This window comes from Doryrhamphus excisus, chromosome 3, assembly GCF_030265055.1.
Source record: "Doryrhamphus excisus isolate RoL2022-K1 chromosome 3, RoL_Dexc_1.0, whole genome shotgun sequence".
NCBI classification, from domain to species: Eukaryota; Metazoa; Chordata; class Actinopteri; order Syngnathiformes; family Syngnathidae; genus Doryrhamphus; species Doryrhamphus excisus.
The window spans coordinates 16255200-16273623 of record NC_080468.1 but is presented as its reverse complement, the minus strand read 5'-3'; the positions used below and the strand labels follow the sequence as shown (position 1 = coordinate 16273623).

Sequence of the window (18424 nt, the reverse complement as noted above, 5' to 3'; positions counted from 1 at the left end):
AAAACGTATTTTACCTGCAATGAAATGTGATTAAATTACAAGTTAACTGCAGGCCAAATATGATTAATCGTGATTAAATTTGTCATGATTAATATCCATTTAAGAACACACTGTGAGGTGAGAACATAATAAGAAAGTAACAGAGTGAGTTTCATGAGATCATGCTTTTATTGTGAAATTCCTAACACGACATTTCTGGGCGAATGGCGTCAGGTGGCGCTAACATGACAGGGCGTTTTTGGTCGCCTTCCCCCGCCACTCGGACGTCATTGGGGCGACGAGATCTGGGCGAGGGTCGCTTATTGAGCTGGTAGGCCTCGGCGCTGAGCTCGGGGAGAAGAACCTTGGCGGTCTGGTTGAAGAGGAAGTAGTCCACCGTGTAGCGTCTCCTGCCGGCACGGATCATCTCCTGGAAGACGTGACCCCACAGGATGTCTTCGGGCGTGTAGGACGTGCGCGTCTGGTGCAGCGTCCCCGTGCTGTCGTCCGTGTACGTGAAGGACACCACCACTTCCAAGTCCGAGTGCCGCAGTTGGGCGGGGCTCATACCGAAGAGCGGGCTTCCGGCTCGGATGCGGTGGCAGAGGGTGGTGGGCGTGACCAGGACGATGTCGGGCTGCTGGAGGAGCAGGTCCTCGTAGGTGACGTCCACCTTGCCGGTGGCGTGTACGGTGGAGCGCACGATCTGAGCGCGGGCCGTGCCCTCCACCAGGTGATGGCGGCGGAAGTCGCCCACCCTCCAAGAGAGGCACAGGTGGCCGTCGCGGAGGTTGATGACGGCGCAGCTGCTGAATCCCACCGTCTGGGCTCGCTTCCTGGCGGACGCCATCTTAGCCACGGCGATGCCGATGACAAAGGTGTCGATGAAGCAGCTGACCACGTCCTGGATCGTGACCGCCACGATGGCCACGGCGCAGTTCTCCGACATTCCTCTAGTGCCGTACCCGATGGTGGTCTGCGTCTCCAACGAGAACAGGAACGCGGCGGTGAAGCTGCGCACCTCGTAGACGCACGGCGCCGTCTTGGGGTCCTGCACGTCCCCGTTAGCCAAAGCGATGACCCAGAACACAATCCCGAAGAAGAGCCAGGACAGGATGTAGGACAAAGCGAAGATGAGGAACATCACCCGCCAGCGGATCTCCACCAACGTGGTGAAGATGTCCGTAACGAACAGGAGCCATTCCTCGGGAACGTGACGGAACACCACGTCGCAGCTTCCCTCCTTGCGCACGTAGCGTTGCTTCCTGGACTCCGACTTCACCGCCGTCACCTCATCGCTGGCTTGCACACTTTGGTACCACATCCTGCACGCAAAAACGCAGTGAAGTGAAAAGGGATGCCGCCATGTTGCGGGAAGAAGGTTACGTATTGAAGGGAAGTTCATGCGCTCACACGGAATGGCTGGGATTGAATCCGTTAATAATACTAATTTCCCGGCGCTACTGCACTATACGCTCTAAAGCAGGGGTCTCAAACTCAATTTACCTGGGGGCCACCGGAGAGGCGGGGTACACCCCGGACTGGTGGCCAGCCAATCACAGGGCACATATAGACAAACAACCATTCACACTCACATTCATACCTATGGACAATTTGGAGTCGCTAATTAACCTAGCATGTTTTTGGAATGTGGGAGGAAACCGGAGTACCCGGAGAAAACCATGCACGGGGAGAACATGCCGAGGGTGGAATCGAACCCTGGTCCTCCTAGCTGTGAGGTCTGCACGCTAACCACTAGACCGCTGTGCCGCCCTCCACTGTTAATCTTAATTTTTATTTTTCTATACACAAAATAAGATTAAAAAAATATGAATAAACAAATTAAGAATAAAGACAATAAATCAATCAATCAGTAATAAATAAGTAAAATAATAATAAAACAGCAAATAAGAAAAACGTAAGAAACCACATACAGTTGGTAGAGAAATTATTTTTTTCAGATTCAAATGTACAGTATTAACAGTTAATTAACCTTTAACATGAACATTAATGAAACTTAATCATTTTACCCCGATTAGCAAGTTAGCATCGTTAGCACAGTTCCGTCTGGGAGCGGCGTCGTAACTTTAACAACACGTTTGATGAGATGCTTTATCTTGGCGTGGATTTTTCCGTTTTATTTCCTGCATTTATTTGTACCCAGCGTCATATAAGCCTTTAGCTTCATTGCAAATCCAAAGCAAAACAGGGCGGGGTAACAGGGTAGGGTAACAGTATGGGCGGGGGGGCAAAATCACGTTCATTGTGTCCGGTGTGCACACAGCTTTGAGCTGTCGTTTCAACATTAAACTTTGGTATCAAGGTGGGGGCCGCAAAGTAGCGTCTCACGGGCCGCATTTGGCCCGCGGGCCGCGAGTTTGAGACCCCTGGTCTAAAGTAGTAATATGTGTGTGTAGTAGTACTGGTACTAGTGTTGTGTATTGTAGGGTGATATGGAGCCAGGATGTGAGTGTGTTTTGTGCACATCATGGTGTGTGTTTGTGGTGTTTGGTGTGTACAAAACACACGTTGACCTTGGCTGCTAATATCCGCTAGGACACGAGGCTTTGAAGTGTACTTTGGCGTCCATGAGGGCAGAGGATACATTTAAGGCGCGGCCGCTATGACGCCATGACGGTCTTCAGATACTCGGTTTGTTGTCGTGACCTTCAAAGCTCCTCGCCGCACAGGGCGATATTACAGCAAGTCGCTTGTAGCCTCACGCGCCACCGAGCTAATGACCCGTTAGTGCGGCATTAGCAGGCCGTTAGCGCGTGGTCGCTATGACAACAGTGATGAAAACACGTGTCGACATGTGTTTTGACCTCGAGTCCTCGCTTCATTCCTTTAAAGAATGCTGTTAATCAGCTATAAATTCAGCTATAGTTCAGGAAAGAAATGCTACCAAAATGCTAATGTTTATAAATATTTTTAAATATCTTTTTCATAATATGACGACGTACAATATCATTATCCTTCCTTCTAATATGAAGAGATTATTCTTGTACAATTGCAACTTTCTGTCTGGTTACATTATGACTTTTTTCTCTTCATATTCTTACTGCTGTTTTTTGTCATTTCTGCAGTTGCTGTTTTTTTATTACAATTTTAAACAATTAAAGTTATATTAACTTTTGGCTTTATTCCTGTAATGGAATAACTTTTCCCCCACCCACATGTTCCAAAAATGTGGCAAAAATATTTCGGTGACGAAAATGACATTTTCCTCATATAAAGACATTATTCTCTTAAAATTTTGACTTTTTGTCTTTTTATGATATGACATTTTGCTTTTAATATTTTTACTTTATCCTCGTAAAATGTCAAATTTTTTTCAATTTTTTTTTTACAAATATCTCTACTTTTTTGGTAATATTTTTACTTTATTTCCGTAATATTAGTACTTTTTGCCCAACCTAAATAAAAACTTTTACATTTCTTTTTAATGACTAAAATGACATGAATTTTCCTCATCGTGTTACTTCATTTTTTTCCTCATTAGACTGAAAATTCTTTCTCTGAATATTTCATTATTATTATACTCCATCCATAATCACCTGGGATAGGCTCCAGCAACCCTAGTGAGGACATAAAGAATGGAAAAATATTGACTTAATTTTTGTAAAATTAATAGAGATTTTTCCTTTTTTTTTTTTTTACATTTTCTTGTTAAATTACTTTATTATTATTAATATTTTAGTATGTTTCTCCAGCCAATTAGTTTAGACACCCCTGTATTAATAAAAAAAAAATTATTTTCCACCACCCCCAAAAAAACAAGAAAAATGCAATATTTACAGTCATGCTTCGTGTTGTAAGGAGGGGGCGTGGCCTAAGCACATCAGCACCTTCTATCAAGGTGTGCATGGTTATTACGCATCTCGTCCTCACGCTGAATATGGGACAAAAAGACACTTGGAAGACGCCGCGTTGAAGCAGAAGACATGTTGACTGGAAACACCAAGTTGACGATACAAACATGAAACAAGACCTTAGTGACGCCTCCGCACACACCAACGCAGACGGAGGAGTCACATGACGACTAATCTGCGTCTTTGTCCACTTTTGAAAGTGGATCTCCAACCAGAACATCCGAGTAACTAACCTCCTGTGGAAAAGTTCTCTCATCCAAGAAGAAGAAGAAGAAGAAGAAGGTGAACGCTACCTGAGGGTGGGCGTGCACGTCGGCTGGGCGCTGCTCTGCTGGAATGAATCCACACTCCGCACCTGTCACAGGAAACACAGCAGAGTGACACCTCCCTCTTTGCCCTGCATCACATGATCACCTCACACACACACACACACACACACACACACACGCCTCCCTTCTTCTTTTCAAAATAAAGTGTCACCTTGGGGATGCAAGGGTCAGAGTTCAACACTTGGATGCTAGCTAAACGCTACATAGCATCAACGTGGCATCCCTGGCCAGGTAGCTGGCGTTGGTGATGACTCAGCATTCCAGTGGCGGCACCACAGTGTGTGTGTGTGTGTGTGTGTGTAGGTTTGGGTCCAGAAGTTAGTTTCATGTTGAGTTGGCGTTAACAAAGGAGCGCTTTTCCAAGAAAAAGTCAATCTTTTTGTTCCCAATAAAAAGACGCGCTGGAGCGCCATCAAACCGATGGAGGACATGTTCCCACTGATCACGGCGAGGAGATTGCGTATGCGTGTGCGAGCGGCGTGACCAACAAACAAACATGGAGGAAGATCCTCAATGGATCAACATAGCGTTGCCTTGTGTCACCTGACCGCCATGTGTGTGTGTGTGTGTGTGTTTGTGTGCACGTACCCGTGGAGGTGTCGTGGAGCAAGGGGGTCGGGTCCGGGTCGAATCAGAACCTTGTGAGCGAGCGTGAGGAGCAGCAGAGGTCGAAGTCCTGAGTGGACTGGTGTAATCATTCCAGGTCCTCCTGGGGGGGAAAAAAAAAGAGGAATAGTTACAGGAGTGACGCCTCCTGTGTCTGCGGGGCAGATCTTTGAGTGACCTTTGAGTGAGAGGATGCACTCAAAAGGCCACATGGCAGCCATCTTGGATCGGGAAGCGGACCCGCTGAGCTGCTCGCACTGTGCGTGTGCGTGTACGCTTTGTCATCAGCCACTGAGAGTTGATGATATTCTTAGAATATTCCTCGTATTCCAGCTGCCTGTAACATTTTCCGAGCTGCTAATATTTTCCATGCTAGTTTCCCAGCGTGGCTGAGGGTCGGGCGCTATCGTTTGTCGGCATTACACAACATTCCAACATTCCGAGGCTGGAATTTAATGAGCTTATGAACTTCAGAAAGCAGACATGTTATGAACGGGAGTTTAATGAGCAATGTTAGCGGGTTAGCAAACGCCAGCGCGCGCCCCCGCGTTCCGGGCCCAGCGACGCTCATTAGCATCCCGTGATGTACCGCTTCAGCTGTGTGGCAAGGTGCTGCATGAAGGTCGCTGGGACGCAGACGGGGCCTCCTGGCACGTGGACAAAACTTGGTCCGTGCCTGTGAAGGTTCTGACCGAACCGACTGGAAGACCCGTGTCTTTGGACTTCCTGAGAAACCAGCACGGCTCTCAGACTGGACCAGAATCTCCAGTTGGAGTTCCGTGTCACCTTGTGTCGCTGCGGTCCCGCACATGGACCGCACGTGTGGCGGTGTCGCAGCAGTGGGTGGTTGTGACTCGATCCAGATGTGAGCGCACGCACAGCATCTCTGGTGCTTACATGCCGCCATGACACTTCAGCTCGGCGCTAACGTGCTAAACGTGCTACGTGGCCATTACCGGCGGAGCGTGTGCGGAAAACATCCAAACAAAAGCGGAGAGTGTTTATTTGCTGCTTGTTAACGGCTAACAAGCTAGCTTCCTGCCACCTCAAAAACATCAAGGAGGAGATGATCGTAGATCATCTGATAGAGCGAACACCCGTGTGGGGAATTTCAAAACAAAAGCGCACTTGCTGCTGGAATCCAACCTGAGGCTCTTTGGTGGCAGGCCTCCTTCTTCACCACTAGTCCACAAGTCTCACCCAGAGGTCGCATGCGTGTGTGTGTGGCTTCAATTAGCGTGGTGACTCAGGAGCCTTCAGATGTCTGACACGCAGCTTCCGACCATTCCGGCCTTAAACGTTTTCCCGTGTGTTTGCAGTCCACAGTTTAGTCAAACACAACACACACCCGATGTTGTGGCCATCCAAGAACTTCCAAGTGTTTAGATTCCCTACGTCCAAAGCGATGGCGTCCGCAGGCGGCGACCTGCCCGTCCGTCCGAGCTGAGTCCAGTGGGCTAAAAACACCGACGGGATCAAGATGATCGGGAAAGAAGTCCGGCTTGAACTTTGTGTCGCGTTTTGTCTTGTTTTTCCGGCGCTCGATCCGCATCATTTCAGCACTTTTCCTGTTTGCATGTCGGAACGCCACAATCGCCCGGCGGTCATGTTGGCGTCACGGATGCCAGCTGGTGCAGCTGTGTGGAAGCATGTTGGGAAACTTGATCACCTGATGACTTATGATTCGCACTGAAAGAACAGTTCGGGTTTTTTACTCGATGGCTAGCGCTCTCAACTCCCGGGAAGAACAGCACACATTGGGAATGTGAGCCGGCATGGCGGTCGATGGAGAGCGTGCGGGAAGATGTATTTGAGGCAGGCCACCATAAATGCGTTTATGGGAGACGCTGTCTGCGTGCGTGTTGTTGTCATGTCAAACATGTTCCGTGTAAAATGAGATCTTTGGTTTCTCCTTTCAAGAGGGAGGGGTTGCGAAATGTTCTTTCTTTCGCCTGCGACCTCGCCAAGGATGGAAGTGGTTTACGGTGTCACATGGCCGGTTTAGCCTCCTTAGGAGGGTCTTTCCCAGGAGGCTATTTGGTGCTCCATTGTCCCGATGGTTCCTGAAGGTTACCTCCCTGGGCGACAAATGATGGAGATTAGAGAATGGGAAGTGTTCTCTGAAGATGTTCTTTATGGGGAACAAATGTGGAATAAGTGGTTGGGCAACAACTGCAATCAAGCGTTGGTGATAACTTGCAATAAGTCTCTTCCAGCTGTGGAGGAATTGTTGTCATTCATCCACTTTGCAGGCTTTTCCAGGTCATTCCACAGCATCTCAGTGGGATTCAGGTCAGGACTAGGACTGGGACTAGGCCACTTCATGTGGTTTTTCTTCAGTCATTCAGGTGGACTTGCTGGTGTGTTTTGGATCATTGTCCTTCTGCACAGCTTCAGTTGCTTTCAGCTGGAGGTCATCAACTGTATCTGAAACATTACATGACAAACATTAGAAAAAAAAATCGGGAAAATCAGGAAGGAACACTTTTTCCAAACCACTGTACGTAGCGCCTTTCGCTACTTTCGCGCACTGGTGCCAAGGTGTGTAACATGCCTTGCCAAAGGACACAACTGTGACGGACCCGCTCTACATTCTTAGCCACTGCCGCCAGAGAAGACGCATGTGTAAGAAACGTCACGCAGCTTTTAGTGCGCATCCATTGTGTAGCCCCCCCACCCCCCCAAACTAAAGTGTGTCAGGTCACATAGGAGCGTCTGAGGCCTAAGGGACTGGGTCACCGACCCGATGACAGTGTCACAGGATGGCGATCGCCATGTGCCTGTGTGAACACGTGCTGACACAATTGGGCTTTTTCTTCCTGAAAGAAGACCACAAGTCCCATGATGCACCATGCACAGATACCCGCAGTTCTTACTTTTCTATTGCTTTTCCTCACAAGGGTCGCGGGGGGTGCTGGAGCCTATCCCAGCTGTTTTGGGGCAAGAGGCGGGGTACACCCTGGACTGGTGGCCAGCCAATCACAGGGCACATATAGACAAACAACCATTCACACTCACATTCATACCTATGGACAATCTGGAGTCGCTAATTAACCTAGCATGTTTTTGGAATGTGGGAGGAAAACCAGAGTACCCGGAGAAAACCCGGGTGGAATCGAACCCTGGTCTGCTAGCTGGTCTAGCTAGGTCTGCGCACTAACCACTCGACCGCCGTGCCGCCACTTAAATGTTTCAGATTAAACAAATGTAAAATTAGTTAAGGCGGCACGGTAGTCGAGTGGTTAGCGCACAGACCTCACAGCTAGGAGACCAGGGTTCAATTCCACCCTCTGCCATCTCTGTGTGGAGTTTGCATGGGTTTTCTCCGGGTACTCCGGTTTCCTCCCACATTCCAAAAACATGCTAGGTTAATTAGCCACTCCAAATTGTCCATAGGTATGAATGTGAGTGTGAATGGTTGTTTGTCTATATGTGCCCTGTCATTGGCTGGCCACCAGTCCAGGGTGTACCCCGCCTCTCGGCCGCAGACAGCTGGGCTCCAGCACCCCCCGCGACCCTCGTGAGGAAAAAGCGGTAGAAAATGAATGAATTAATGAAAAGTAGTTAATTAGTTAGCCGGTCGACCAAAATGACCCCAAGAGTTCTTATGACTCCACCATAAGAACAACACTGGGGGAAAAAAACAGTTCCAAGACTAAAACCACTGCTGAACAAAAAGAACACTAAGCGTCTTTTAAGTCGTGTTGTCATTGACTAATATTTACATTATGATCTGAAACATTTAAGTGTAACAAACATGCACACAAAAAAATAGAAGAAGAAATGGAACGGAACGGGGCAAACACTTTTTCACACCACTGCGTACACATACTAATAGAAGATAGCGGTCACAACACCTTGTGTTGTTTGGCTAATTGACTTGACATGATTGGCCCAAATGTTCCATAACTTGTGTACATGTTCCTGACGGAATGTCGCATGTCACATGTCAGGTGTGCGCTTCTTCCAGGGAGTCAAGCATGCGCCTCCTGCAGGTAAACAATCAACCTCAGCAGGGACGCAACCCGGGCTTTGATCCCAGCTGGAAGGGGTGACGACCCGAGGGGGCCAAGCGAGGAGAACAGGGGAGAAGATAAGCGCCGGGGGCCTCCTCGGCTCCTCGGGGCCCCTCTCTGCCGCCTGAGGGAAGGCAACTGTATCAACACGAGCTGGAGCGATGCGAGGGCCCGTTCACCCGGGCACAGGCACTCACGTCAGGACCATGTCATGGAAAAACACTTAAAGGGGTCACACTGGGGGTAGGGGGGATGTTGTGCATGTGTGCCTGTGATCCTTTTATTTTGAAAGGCCCAATCCTCTTCCGTCTTCTGTCTTCCGCCATCGGGGCTCGCGTGTCCGAAAGAAAGCGAGCCCGGCGGCCTTCCGTGACCCGGAATGTTGAGCAGAGGTTCTGGCAGGCTGGCTAATGACGTGCGCAGCTGCAATGAGAACATGCACGGCACAGGAGCCTTTCTATCCAAGTGTGTGTAATACATCATATCGTGTGCTTATTGGACTGCCCGGGACGTCCTGGACCGCAACAGTTCTGGCAGCCGCTCGCAGACACAACATTCACTTGGCTGCAACGCTTCCACAGGCTCGCCTCGCTTCGCTCGCATGCGAACACCATCGCATTCTACCAGTCGGACCGCTGCAGGTGGCGTCACGTGTTCCCGCGCCGGGACGAACCGCGTCGATGACCTGAGCTGACCTCTTCTCCGCAAAAGGATCTGACTGGAGGAAATGAATTTCTGGCAAGTGAAGAAGATTCCGGAAAGATGAAGACGGAGGCCAGCCAAATATCAAAGTTCAGCACGGGAGCACATCAGAGGCGGATGGATGCGAGGGCCAGGCGAAGGTGAAAGGTCGTGCTTGCGTGTTGCCAGGCAGCAGCAGGAACAACAACAACGGGAAGCGGAGCTTCTAGAAGGAGCGCGTCTGTCATCGCAGCTCGTTAGCAGGAATCCAAACAGCGGCGAGCGGCGAGTCGCATGCGAGATGACGCCGTGTGCACACACACACACACACGTCTTTTTCCGTGCGGGTTGTTGATGCGGATTCCACTCACTGCAAACAAGCTTCTTTCCTGCGTGCACCTTGCACACAAACAGGAAGTCAACACGCACTTCTTTTTCCTTGAGTGGGCGGAGCCTCCTGAAGGATGAGCACCAGTTTAGCAGCTCAGTAACATGGAAACTTCGGGAAATGGGAAATGGAGATTAGCCATTTTAGCTTGGAAAGTGACGCAGAGAAGAAAGATGGCAGCACACAGCAAGGAGTTTTCTGCTTCCTGTGTTTGGGGGGGTCGGCGTGGGGGTGGGGGGCACCTAGACTAAGCACAATTAGGGGTCACATTCCTCCGGTGGCTATAAATACTCCTTTCCTCTCCTGTTTGGCTTTCAGGTTAAACGACTGGAACATGTGGCGGTCTCGCATGAAACAAAGCCCCGCGGGGGTCCACTTAGCTTGAGGCGACGGCACTCACACGGCAAGGTGGCCATCTTTGACTGCAACCCGTGTGATATTTCGATCCACCATTTTTCCCCTTTTGGCCAGTCTGGCGTTGCCCTGAAGAAGTTAAGGTTGACCTTTTTATGAATGAACTTCTTACTCTGACATTTTGTTCTCCAATCTTCTCATGGTGCGCGTCCAGGGAGAACATCTGGCGAGGTTACCTCGTTCCTTGCAAGTTCACGGACAGCGTCATAAAAGGCATCGCCGCAAACACGGGCCTCGCACATCGTTAGGCTCGTTAGCGCTCTCAGCGAGGCGCCAACAGAACCCGGTCCGCACGTCATCACCTCGCTCCCCCTCGAAGTCCCTTGGACTTCCTGTGGCCCGGAAGCAGGAACAAGGAAGTGTAGCAGTGCCGTGAGCGCTCGTGGCTTGCCGTTGTTAGCATGTCGCCTGGAAAAAAAACAAAAAACAGTGACATCATCCGGAAGGCCAGAGGTCAGCCATGTTGTGTTTATGCGCAGAGACGTTGACGTGATGTTTGTTTTGGTCGGTTTCCACGTGGCTTCGTCTTCATCTGTTTTTTTCGCATCGCAAGGAATCCGTGCAGGTTTTTTTCCGCAGATCCGTGAGTTTCCACCGCAGAACAACAATGTTTCCATTTGTATAATCGGGGGAGGATTAAAACATCAGTTGAAGGCCACTTATTCAAACCATTTGTAGTGAGCGCTTCTGGCAGCCAGCGGGAAACCACACGCAGCTCCTCTCCATGTTGTTCCAACTCACTGTGGTCTTTTGACCTCAGATCAGCTGTCCGATGCCAACGGTGGGTGAGGACGTGCCACACCGGCAGGGGGCAGCAGGGTACCGATGTGGTGACAGAAACAGTGGACTTTGATTGACACTTCAACGTGTCCGCTGACTCTTGATGGCCTCTTGTGGTAAAAAAGTGTTATGGCAAGTCACAACCTTAAACAACTTAAAGTGCTGATATACATATTGCACATTTAGACCTTAATGAGATGTTAAGTGGAGATTCAATATGCAAAAGCAGGAAGGGGGAGTTGACAAAAAACATTTTGAGCTTGTAATTAATAAAATCAAGTGAAATAGGTTCTTTTTCACTGAATTAAAAGTTTAACATCACAGGAGATAAAAGCCCAAATCTGCTCCAAATTCTCTTTTTTTGTCAGGCATTGATACGGTCATGCCCTCCTGATGGCTAAAGCCAATAAGCATTCTCTTCTTCAACGTGGTGGGATGGTGGAACTGCATATAAGCAAGGCCTCTGGCGAGCTGAGCTTGGACGCAAAAAGACAGTCATTCTACATTTTTGGACACATCCTCAGCATTACGGAACAAAAAAGTTAAGTGCTAGACCCAAAATAATGACACCTGGGCTGTCCGTCAAGACCCAGAGCGGTCCTGGACCCAAATGAAGGCCCTTAGTGGTGCCGACTACAGCGTAATAACCATCAGACGGCCAGGGAGCATCAAATATGGGACATTGAAAGGTGGAAAAAAGTTGGATTCTCTGATGAGAGACTGAGGGTTGTTTAGTTAAATTGGTGTTTTCTATAAATGACTTTTTCAAAGTGCTTTTTGTTTAACCCCCCCCCTTCTTGCTCTACTTAAAACCCCAGGTCTGTACCTGCTGATGCGTCACACGTGCTGGCCCAACAGGCCGCCATGATGGCACTTCCTGCTGCTGTTTGCCGTCATGCCTACAGGACGTTGACTGGACATCATCTTCTGGAGAGCATCACTAAACATCAGATCGTTTCTGCTGCCCTCTGCTGGCCGCCAAGAGGTCTCGCCTCCTCCGGATGTGCAGGCGACAAACTGCTCTATCATGTGACTACATCATTCTTGCAGGAAACACACTTAGTCGTCACATCCTCATCAATAGGTACAGTCACAACTAAGGATAGTCGTGATTGACTGACAGGAAGCAGGGGCGGTATCTATGCAAATTAGCATCCAAACACTTGCCTTTAATATTTCCATGATTACATCACGTACACAACACAGGTGACGACGGGAGGGGGGGCGGGGCTCAAGCAGAGGTGTCAAATAGCTTCTCGATCATGTCCTCCACCTCCTCTGGACGGTACTTGTGATACTTCTCTGGGTTCTTGGTGAACGAGATGTTGGCACACCTGCAACAACGCAAGCAAGCCAGCTCAATCAAGGAGTCGTTCAAGAGTCAATAAAGTCAGTGAAAGCACACTCAAAAGAGTCATTCAATGAGTAAAAGAGTCAAAGATTCAAAGAGTCAATCTCGGTGTTGTCAGAGGAGTAGAGTCAAGAGTCAATGAGTTAAAGAGTCAGAGCGAATCAGAGGAGTTGGAGGATCATCCGATCACCTGTGCAGGAAGCTTCTGTAGGCGTCCGACACCACCCTCCTCTGGGCCTGCCGGATGAAGTCTCTTTGCTCCTTATCCGGGATGGCCCAACCCTTCTGGATCTTGCACAGCTCCTCCAGGCCGTCGTTAAAACCCTGACGGGACACGGAACATCACGATCGTGCACCGCGGGCGGGCGACGACGCCGACACGTGAGGGCGAGCTCACCTTGAACTTGTCCTTGATGACCTGGCGCTCTTTGTCCCGGAGCTGAGGACACACACGTTCAGTTAGCATGGTGACGCAGCACCAACACTCACGTCTTAAAAACTTGACTGTTTTGGGCTCCAGGACGGCAGCCATGCTAATTAGCAGCTGTCGTGACCTGTTGGTCAAAGTCTGACCTTGGCGCCTGGCTGGAAGACGGGCATGTTGCGGTCCGCCAGGTGTTCGGTGACTTTGAGCCAGCTGAGCGGAGTCAAGCGTAGAGTTAGGACGCGTAGAAAGGCAAAGGCCGTGAAGTGGAGCTAAACGTTCACCTGCGCTGATACATCTGGATCTGTTGCTCGATCAGTTCCCGGTAGGAACTTTCGGCACGCTTCTGGGTCACCGTCACCAGCTGGATCAGCTCCGACCTGTGGACGTGCACAAGTTTGGGCCAATTTGTTTGTGTGTGTGTGTGCGTGCGTGTGTGTGTTTAGGCTGACTTCTCCAGAGACTTGAGGATGTAGTTGTAGTTGTTGTGGAGGAAGATGGCGCTCAGAGCCGAGTCCTCGTACACTTTGGACTTGCTCAGTAGGTTCAGCTGAAGGTTCCCCAGAACTTTACCTGAAAGGACAAAGCTTGGCATTTACTAGAATGCCAACTCGAGGTGCTGTGTGTGTGTGTGTGTGCGTACATATATACGTGCTGAGGAGCCGCTTGTTGAACTCGGACGTGTAGCTGCTGGCTGACGAACTGGACTCTGGGAAACACACACAGCGTCAGAAAGCCCACCTGAGGTTGCCAGTCACATCTAGAAAAAAACTTGTCAGTCGAGTGATTTGCGGCAGGAACACAAAGGACGCTCATCAGGGGCCACAGGGACTCCACGGGCGGGATGTGCTTACCTCGGGGGTCTAAAGGGATATTGTAAGTGTCCCCCAGTACTAAGGGGCCGAGGCAGGGCACAAGAGAAAGAGAAAGGCACAGAGACATGTTAGTGCACAGGAAGTAGAAACAGCCGCATGGTGAGGGAGGCGGGGCTATGAAATGAAAGGGAGGAAGAGGAGGGTGCAACATGGCGTCATGGGTGCTCCTCAGACAGGAAGCATGTGCCATGCGAGAGTGAGGAAGGTGGGAAACACATGGATGTGTTCTAGAATGACCGTTCTAGCGTGGCTCGTGTGTTAGCGTTACATGCACATAAACGGGGCGGGGCGGTACCTTGTGAGGCCAACATGGCCCCGGCGGTCTCGTGGAAGTCGAGCAGCTGCTGCAAGAAGAGGATGGCCTACGGGAGACGGGAGGCGTGTGTGAGCGTGGGCTGAGAGGAACGCAAAACAACATGCGCTTACGTTGCTGGTCAGCTCGTGCACGGTTCCGTCCTTCGGCATGTTGTATTCCTTGTCGGGATCGTTCTGCGGAGAAAGAGAGAGAGGGAAGATGTCAGTGTGTTGGGGGCGTGGCCTCCTCTGCGTCCATTTCCTGCCTTGATGCTGTCTGCAAACTCCTCCAGAGCTTTGGCTCCGATGGTCTCCATGGATGTGATGAGCGTAGGAAGTTTATTCTTGGTGCTCGCCGCCGTGCCCTGCAACACGATGTGTCGCTCAGCAAGGATGTGAGGGATTCCGTTCCCGCACCGGGATAAGCCGTACCTGCAGCGTGGCGTCAAAGTCGGACTTGTTCATCTTCAGGTGTCGGAGGATGGGGAAGATGGTGAGGACAGCAGAGTAGTCGTGTCGCATGATGGCCCGGCGAGCCGCAGACACAATGTTGTCTCCCTCCAGCATCAGGTTGTCCAGCGCCTCCTGTGGACACATGAGGGAAATACAAATATTTGCACAAGAATAAAGTCAAAATATTAAGAAAAAAAAGTAATATTTTAACAAGAACAAAAAGAATTTATTCTTCATATTTGTTTTCATTTCAGTGGTATAGAATTGAAATATTCAAGGGAATTATTCAAACATTCGTCATATCGGCTCTGTCTCTTTAAGAGTCAGCGCTGACCTGAATGAGGGAGTCAAAGGTCTTCTTCTGGTGGTGCTCGGGGATGACCTCCGTCAGGAGGGCGTACTCGCTCTGCGCCAGCTTGATGAAGGCGCTGATGCAGTGGATGTAGGAGTCGATCTCGATGTCCAGCACGTCGTCTTTACCTGAGAGGAAGCAAACGTTGGCATCACGTGCACGTTCCGCGCATGCTTAGCCAGCATGGACAAACGCCTACATGACGCACATGACGGGGCGGTGGTGGGCGGGGCTTACATAAAACAAGGGCTGCTTGTGTTCCGGCACTCACCTGCCGAGCCCCCGTGCTTGTCGGCCAGAGCGTCAGTGATGTGTCTGACCCGCAGGTCGTGATCGTAACCTGCTGAGACGGACCTCGTCAGACCAGACGGTCATGACGAGGCCTGGAGCGTTGGGGGGGGGAGGGTAGGCTAAACCCGAAAACAAGTGACCACCACCAAGCACCCAGGGGAGGGGGTCCACAGACAGTGCGCTCGAAGCATCGCAGCAGCTTTAGACCCTTCAAACCAAGTCAGCTGACATGCAGATGTCGCACTACTGGTCAAAGCTGCCGCGAGACGGCACTCTACAACATAACACCAGAAGAAGAAGAGGAGGAGAAGAAGACGACCAGGGTGCATTACCTTCCAAAGGTGTGAGGTTACAACCCCCCTTTTTCCCATCCAGCCCATGCTGTGAGTACTGTTTCAGAAGGTTCTGAGCCTTGCGAATGGTCCCTGGGACCCGAGGAGAGGGAGGAGCGGCAAGGTCCCGACAGCCAGGAGGAAGAAGAGGAAGTAGAGAAAGCAGAGCTGCCAAGTGAGTGATGAAGAACGTGAAGAACACAATACAGCACATCCCATTAGCACCACCACCAGCATAGCCAGGAGTTTATACAGTATTTGGGGGAGGGGTGGGGGAGGGGGGTCCACAGCACAGCTACAAAACACCATGAAGACACCACTACAGGTACACAGGAGCTCCACAAGATAGAGGACAACAAACATGGTTAGGTCATCATCATCATCATCATCAATGTTAGCATGCACTTTAACCACATTAACCTATCTGAACACTGACAAGCTAACATGCTACCAGAGCAGTGGAAAGATGGCGTTATTATTGTTACACCACCATGCTGATGTTCTTCTCTGGAGCACGAGCAGCAGTTAGCAGCCAAGACGTCACGTGAAGCACCTTGACGCTGCAGGTGGGTCTCTAGCAACACATCTAAAGGTAACATTCTTTGAGCACAATCGCACGGCGTCCTACCTGGCCTCTTGGGAACCTTCTTGGTGGGCGTGTCTTTGCGCTTGGCTTGGACCGCCGGCGAGTACAGGACCCCGGAGGAGGCGCTGTTCTTACGAAAGTGCTCCTTCAGGCCCTTGATGGAGCGATCCAGCTGGCTGGACCTGATCTGGAAGTAGACGGTCATGAAATCTGAAAGCGAAACAGGAGCGTTTCAGGTGAGATGTTCTGAGAAAGATTGACAGCATGTTAACACCAGAACCTTGGTTCCGTCCGTATTCCACCAGCCAGCCAGCTATGCAGATGATGTCTTGGAGCACGGCTTCGGGTAAGTGTTCCAAGACCACGTCCTCCTGAACCTCCAGCTCCTCGTCCACACTGATGGCGTCCAGGATGAGGATAGGCGGAACCGGCTTGCTGTATCGTGTCAGGAGGCTGCGGAACTCCGCCTCCAACAACTCCTTGCCCTTCTCAAAGCGGGCTTTCTGCAGCGGCACAATCCAATCACACAAACATTCCCGTGTAGAAGAAGTCGTGACATCATCATGACGGCAAACATACCACTGTGTTGAGTTCGGGGCTGTCGGGATTGTTGTCCTGGAAGTATTCCACAGCTCTCTGGATCTTGGCAATGCAAGCCAGGTATTCATCCAGTCGGCCAGTCGGCCTGGAAAACAAACAGCTTCAGGATTCCGGATCCATGGGGAAGGACTTCCCGCGCAGGGTCAAACATCTCACCCCTCCCTGATGATCCGGTCTGTGTCTTTGGCCACGTGATAGTAGCTGATGACGTGGTCCATGCACGACAGCGTCTTGTCCACGTTCTCCTGCAGACGCTGCAGGTTCTCCGTCTGTTTGTGAACTGGGATGATGGAGTTCTCCAGTTGCATGAGGCGGCTCTCGAACGACGACAGAATGGACACCTGGACAATGGCCATCATACAATCACTCAAGGATAAGGCGTGTGTGTGTATATGTGTGTGTGTGTACAGGTCGTACCATGCCATTGGTCAGCTGATCACTCTTCTCCAGATTCTCACGGATGAATGACAGCGTCTCTTGTTCCTGTCGAAAAACAATACAAACACGGTACAAACAACACAAATTATACACACGGAGTCGCTGACTCGTTTTCCATGTTGCTGTTTCCACATGCAATTCGACTCCATTTGCCAAACAGGAAGTTCGTTTGTGATGCTAAGTGCTAAATGCTGACCTGCTTCAGTTTATCCTCAATTTCCCTCTTCCGGGAAGACGCGTCCTCTGTTGGAATCATCTTGACAATAAATCCCCTCAAATATCACCCACCTGACGATTAAAACACATTATTTTGTCCCAAGCTAGCGCCGTACAGGGCAACTCTTGCTAGCTTGGGTTACTGTCGAATGACGGCACTTCCGGTTAAGTTTTCAAAATCGTTAGTGTAACAATAACTACATCGAAATAAACGGTTCAATATTTAATGTATCAAAAAATAAAATCACAAGTGAACAAAAGAAGAAAAAAACAGACCAAAAACAAATGTTTTTCACATTCGGATACGGAAAGTTACACAGGCCAACAATTACCCTCCTTTTCTACTTCCGTTTAGATGCTTTATTTGGAAAGGCAAATGGCCTCTCTTCCGACAACCGTTTCTGTATTTTATGTTTGGTCTTTGTATGTTTTCTGTATTGTAAAACGGCGCTTTCGCGTATATTCGCGTCCCAGTGTGGCTTAGATATGAGTTAACTGAGAGTAAACGTTATGAAAATAACAATTTGTGCGTCTCAATGGTGCAATAACCAGATTCAACCACATGAGGCCACTACTCACACGGATTGGCGACAATTGATGGCTTACGGTGACATTACAGTACATTATGTAATTCAAGAGGCTCACAGACTTTCCTCACTTTGTTTCTCACATAGTTTGTATTAAGATGATTTGCATTCATTGAAAACCACAAATGCAAATGCAGCCAAATGTGTAACAAATGCACTTCCAGGCTCGGGATGCGCCATCAGGACAGTTGAAAGCATTCATGGCCAACAAAATGCAAAACAGAAAACAGCTAGACTGTTTTTAAAGTGTGTTTTTTTTTTTTTCAAATGAAACATCAAAACTGCTAATCAATCGCAGGTGTTTCACATTTTCAAATACAACCTAAAAATATGAACATACAGAAAATGTGACACATTTTCTACAATTAAATGTGAGTCACTATGCTGTATTATAACCCATGTAAGCTTTGTGTTATAGGTGACAAAGCGTGTTACTGTACTATCTAATCATATAATTAATCATGAATTTTATTTTTAGCACATCCAGGGGACAGAAACCCCCCCCACCTCTGAGCTACCCTTTGGACCCTCCTGGTTTCCATAGTTTCTTCTTAGTAAAA

General features: G+C 49.5%; 2 protein-coding genes across 15 annotated transcripts; both read right to left on the bottom strand.

The window, feature by feature from the left end:
- Nucleotides 1-159: 159 nt before the first annotated feature.
- Nucleotides 160-5094, bottom strand: kcnj16a (potassium inwardly rectifying channel subfamily J member 16a). 3 transcript variants are annotated; one of them, XM_058067696.1, is made up of 3 exons: nt 4769-5094; nt 4145-4206; nt 160-1304 (listed from the first exon to the last, which is right to left on the bottom strand). In XM_058067696.1, exon 3 carries the CDS (start codon nt 1301-1303, stop codon nt 182-184), a length of 1122 nt encoding a protein of 373 aa, XP_057923679.1. In that variant the 5' UTR covers nt 1304; nt 4145-4206; nt 4769-5094; the 3' UTR covers nt 160-181. The 3 variants fall into 3 exon arrangements, with proteins under 3 accessions (XP_057923679.1, XP_057923678.1, XP_057923677.1); XM_058067695.1 differs by lacking the exons at nt 4145-4206; nt 4769-5094 and adding an exon at nt 4085-4122; XM_058067694.1 differs by lacking the exons at nt 4145-4206; nt 4769-5094 and adding an exon at nt 3971-4090.
- A 7109-nt stretch (nt 5095-12203) lies between these two features.
- On the bottom strand, nt 12204-18386 carry exoc7 (exocyst complex component 7). 12 transcript variants are annotated; one of them, XM_058068571.1, is made up of 21 exons: nt 17258-18386; nt 17041-17106; nt 16780-16964; nt 16603-16708; nt 16304-16526; nt 16066-16233; nt 15438-15605; nt 15086-15154; nt 14797-14942; nt 14442-14594; nt 14276-14374; nt 14142-14204; nt 14011-14077; nt 13695-13733; nt 13484-13549; nt 13293-13413; nt 13125-13220; nt 12990-13053; nt 12814-12855; nt 12607-12740; nt 12204-12399 (listed from the first exon to the last, which is right to left on the bottom strand). In XM_058068571.1, the coding sequence occupies exons 1-21, from the start codon at nt 17315-17317 to the stop codon at nt 12297-12299; spliced, it is 2238 nt and encodes a 745-aa protein (XP_057924554.1). In that variant the 5' UTR covers nt 17318-18386; the 3' UTR covers nt 12204-12296. The 12 variants fall into 12 exon arrangements, with proteins under 12 accessions (XP_057924554.1, XP_057924558.1, XP_057924556.1 ...); XM_058068575.1 differs by having other exon boundaries at nt 15438-15530; XM_058068573.1 differs by lacking the exon at nt 13695-13733.
- Nucleotides 18387-18424: the final 38 nt, after the last annotated feature.

Coding starts and splice junctions, on each gene's coding strand:
- kcnj16a (XM_058067694.1), bottom strand. CDS start 4,071: ATGTTCTGGTTGGAGATCCACTTTCAAAAGTGGACAAAGACGCAGATT. Junction 1,305..3,970: donor TGTGCGGAGGCGTCACTAAG/GTCTTGTTTCAT, acceptor TTTTGCGTGCAG/GATGTGGTACCAAAGTGTGC.
- exoc7 (XM_058068571.1), bottom strand. CDS start 17,317: ATGATTCCAACAGAGGACGCGTCTTCCCGGAAGAGGGAAATTGAGGAT. Junction 16,709..16,779: donor GACCGGATCATCAGGGAGGG/GTGAGATGTTTG, acceptor TTTGTTTTCCAG/GCCGACTGGCCGACTGGATG. Junction 13,734..14,010: donor GGCCATGTTGGCCTCACAAG/GTACCGCCCCGC, acceptor TCGGCCCCTTAG/TACTGGGGGACACTTACAAT.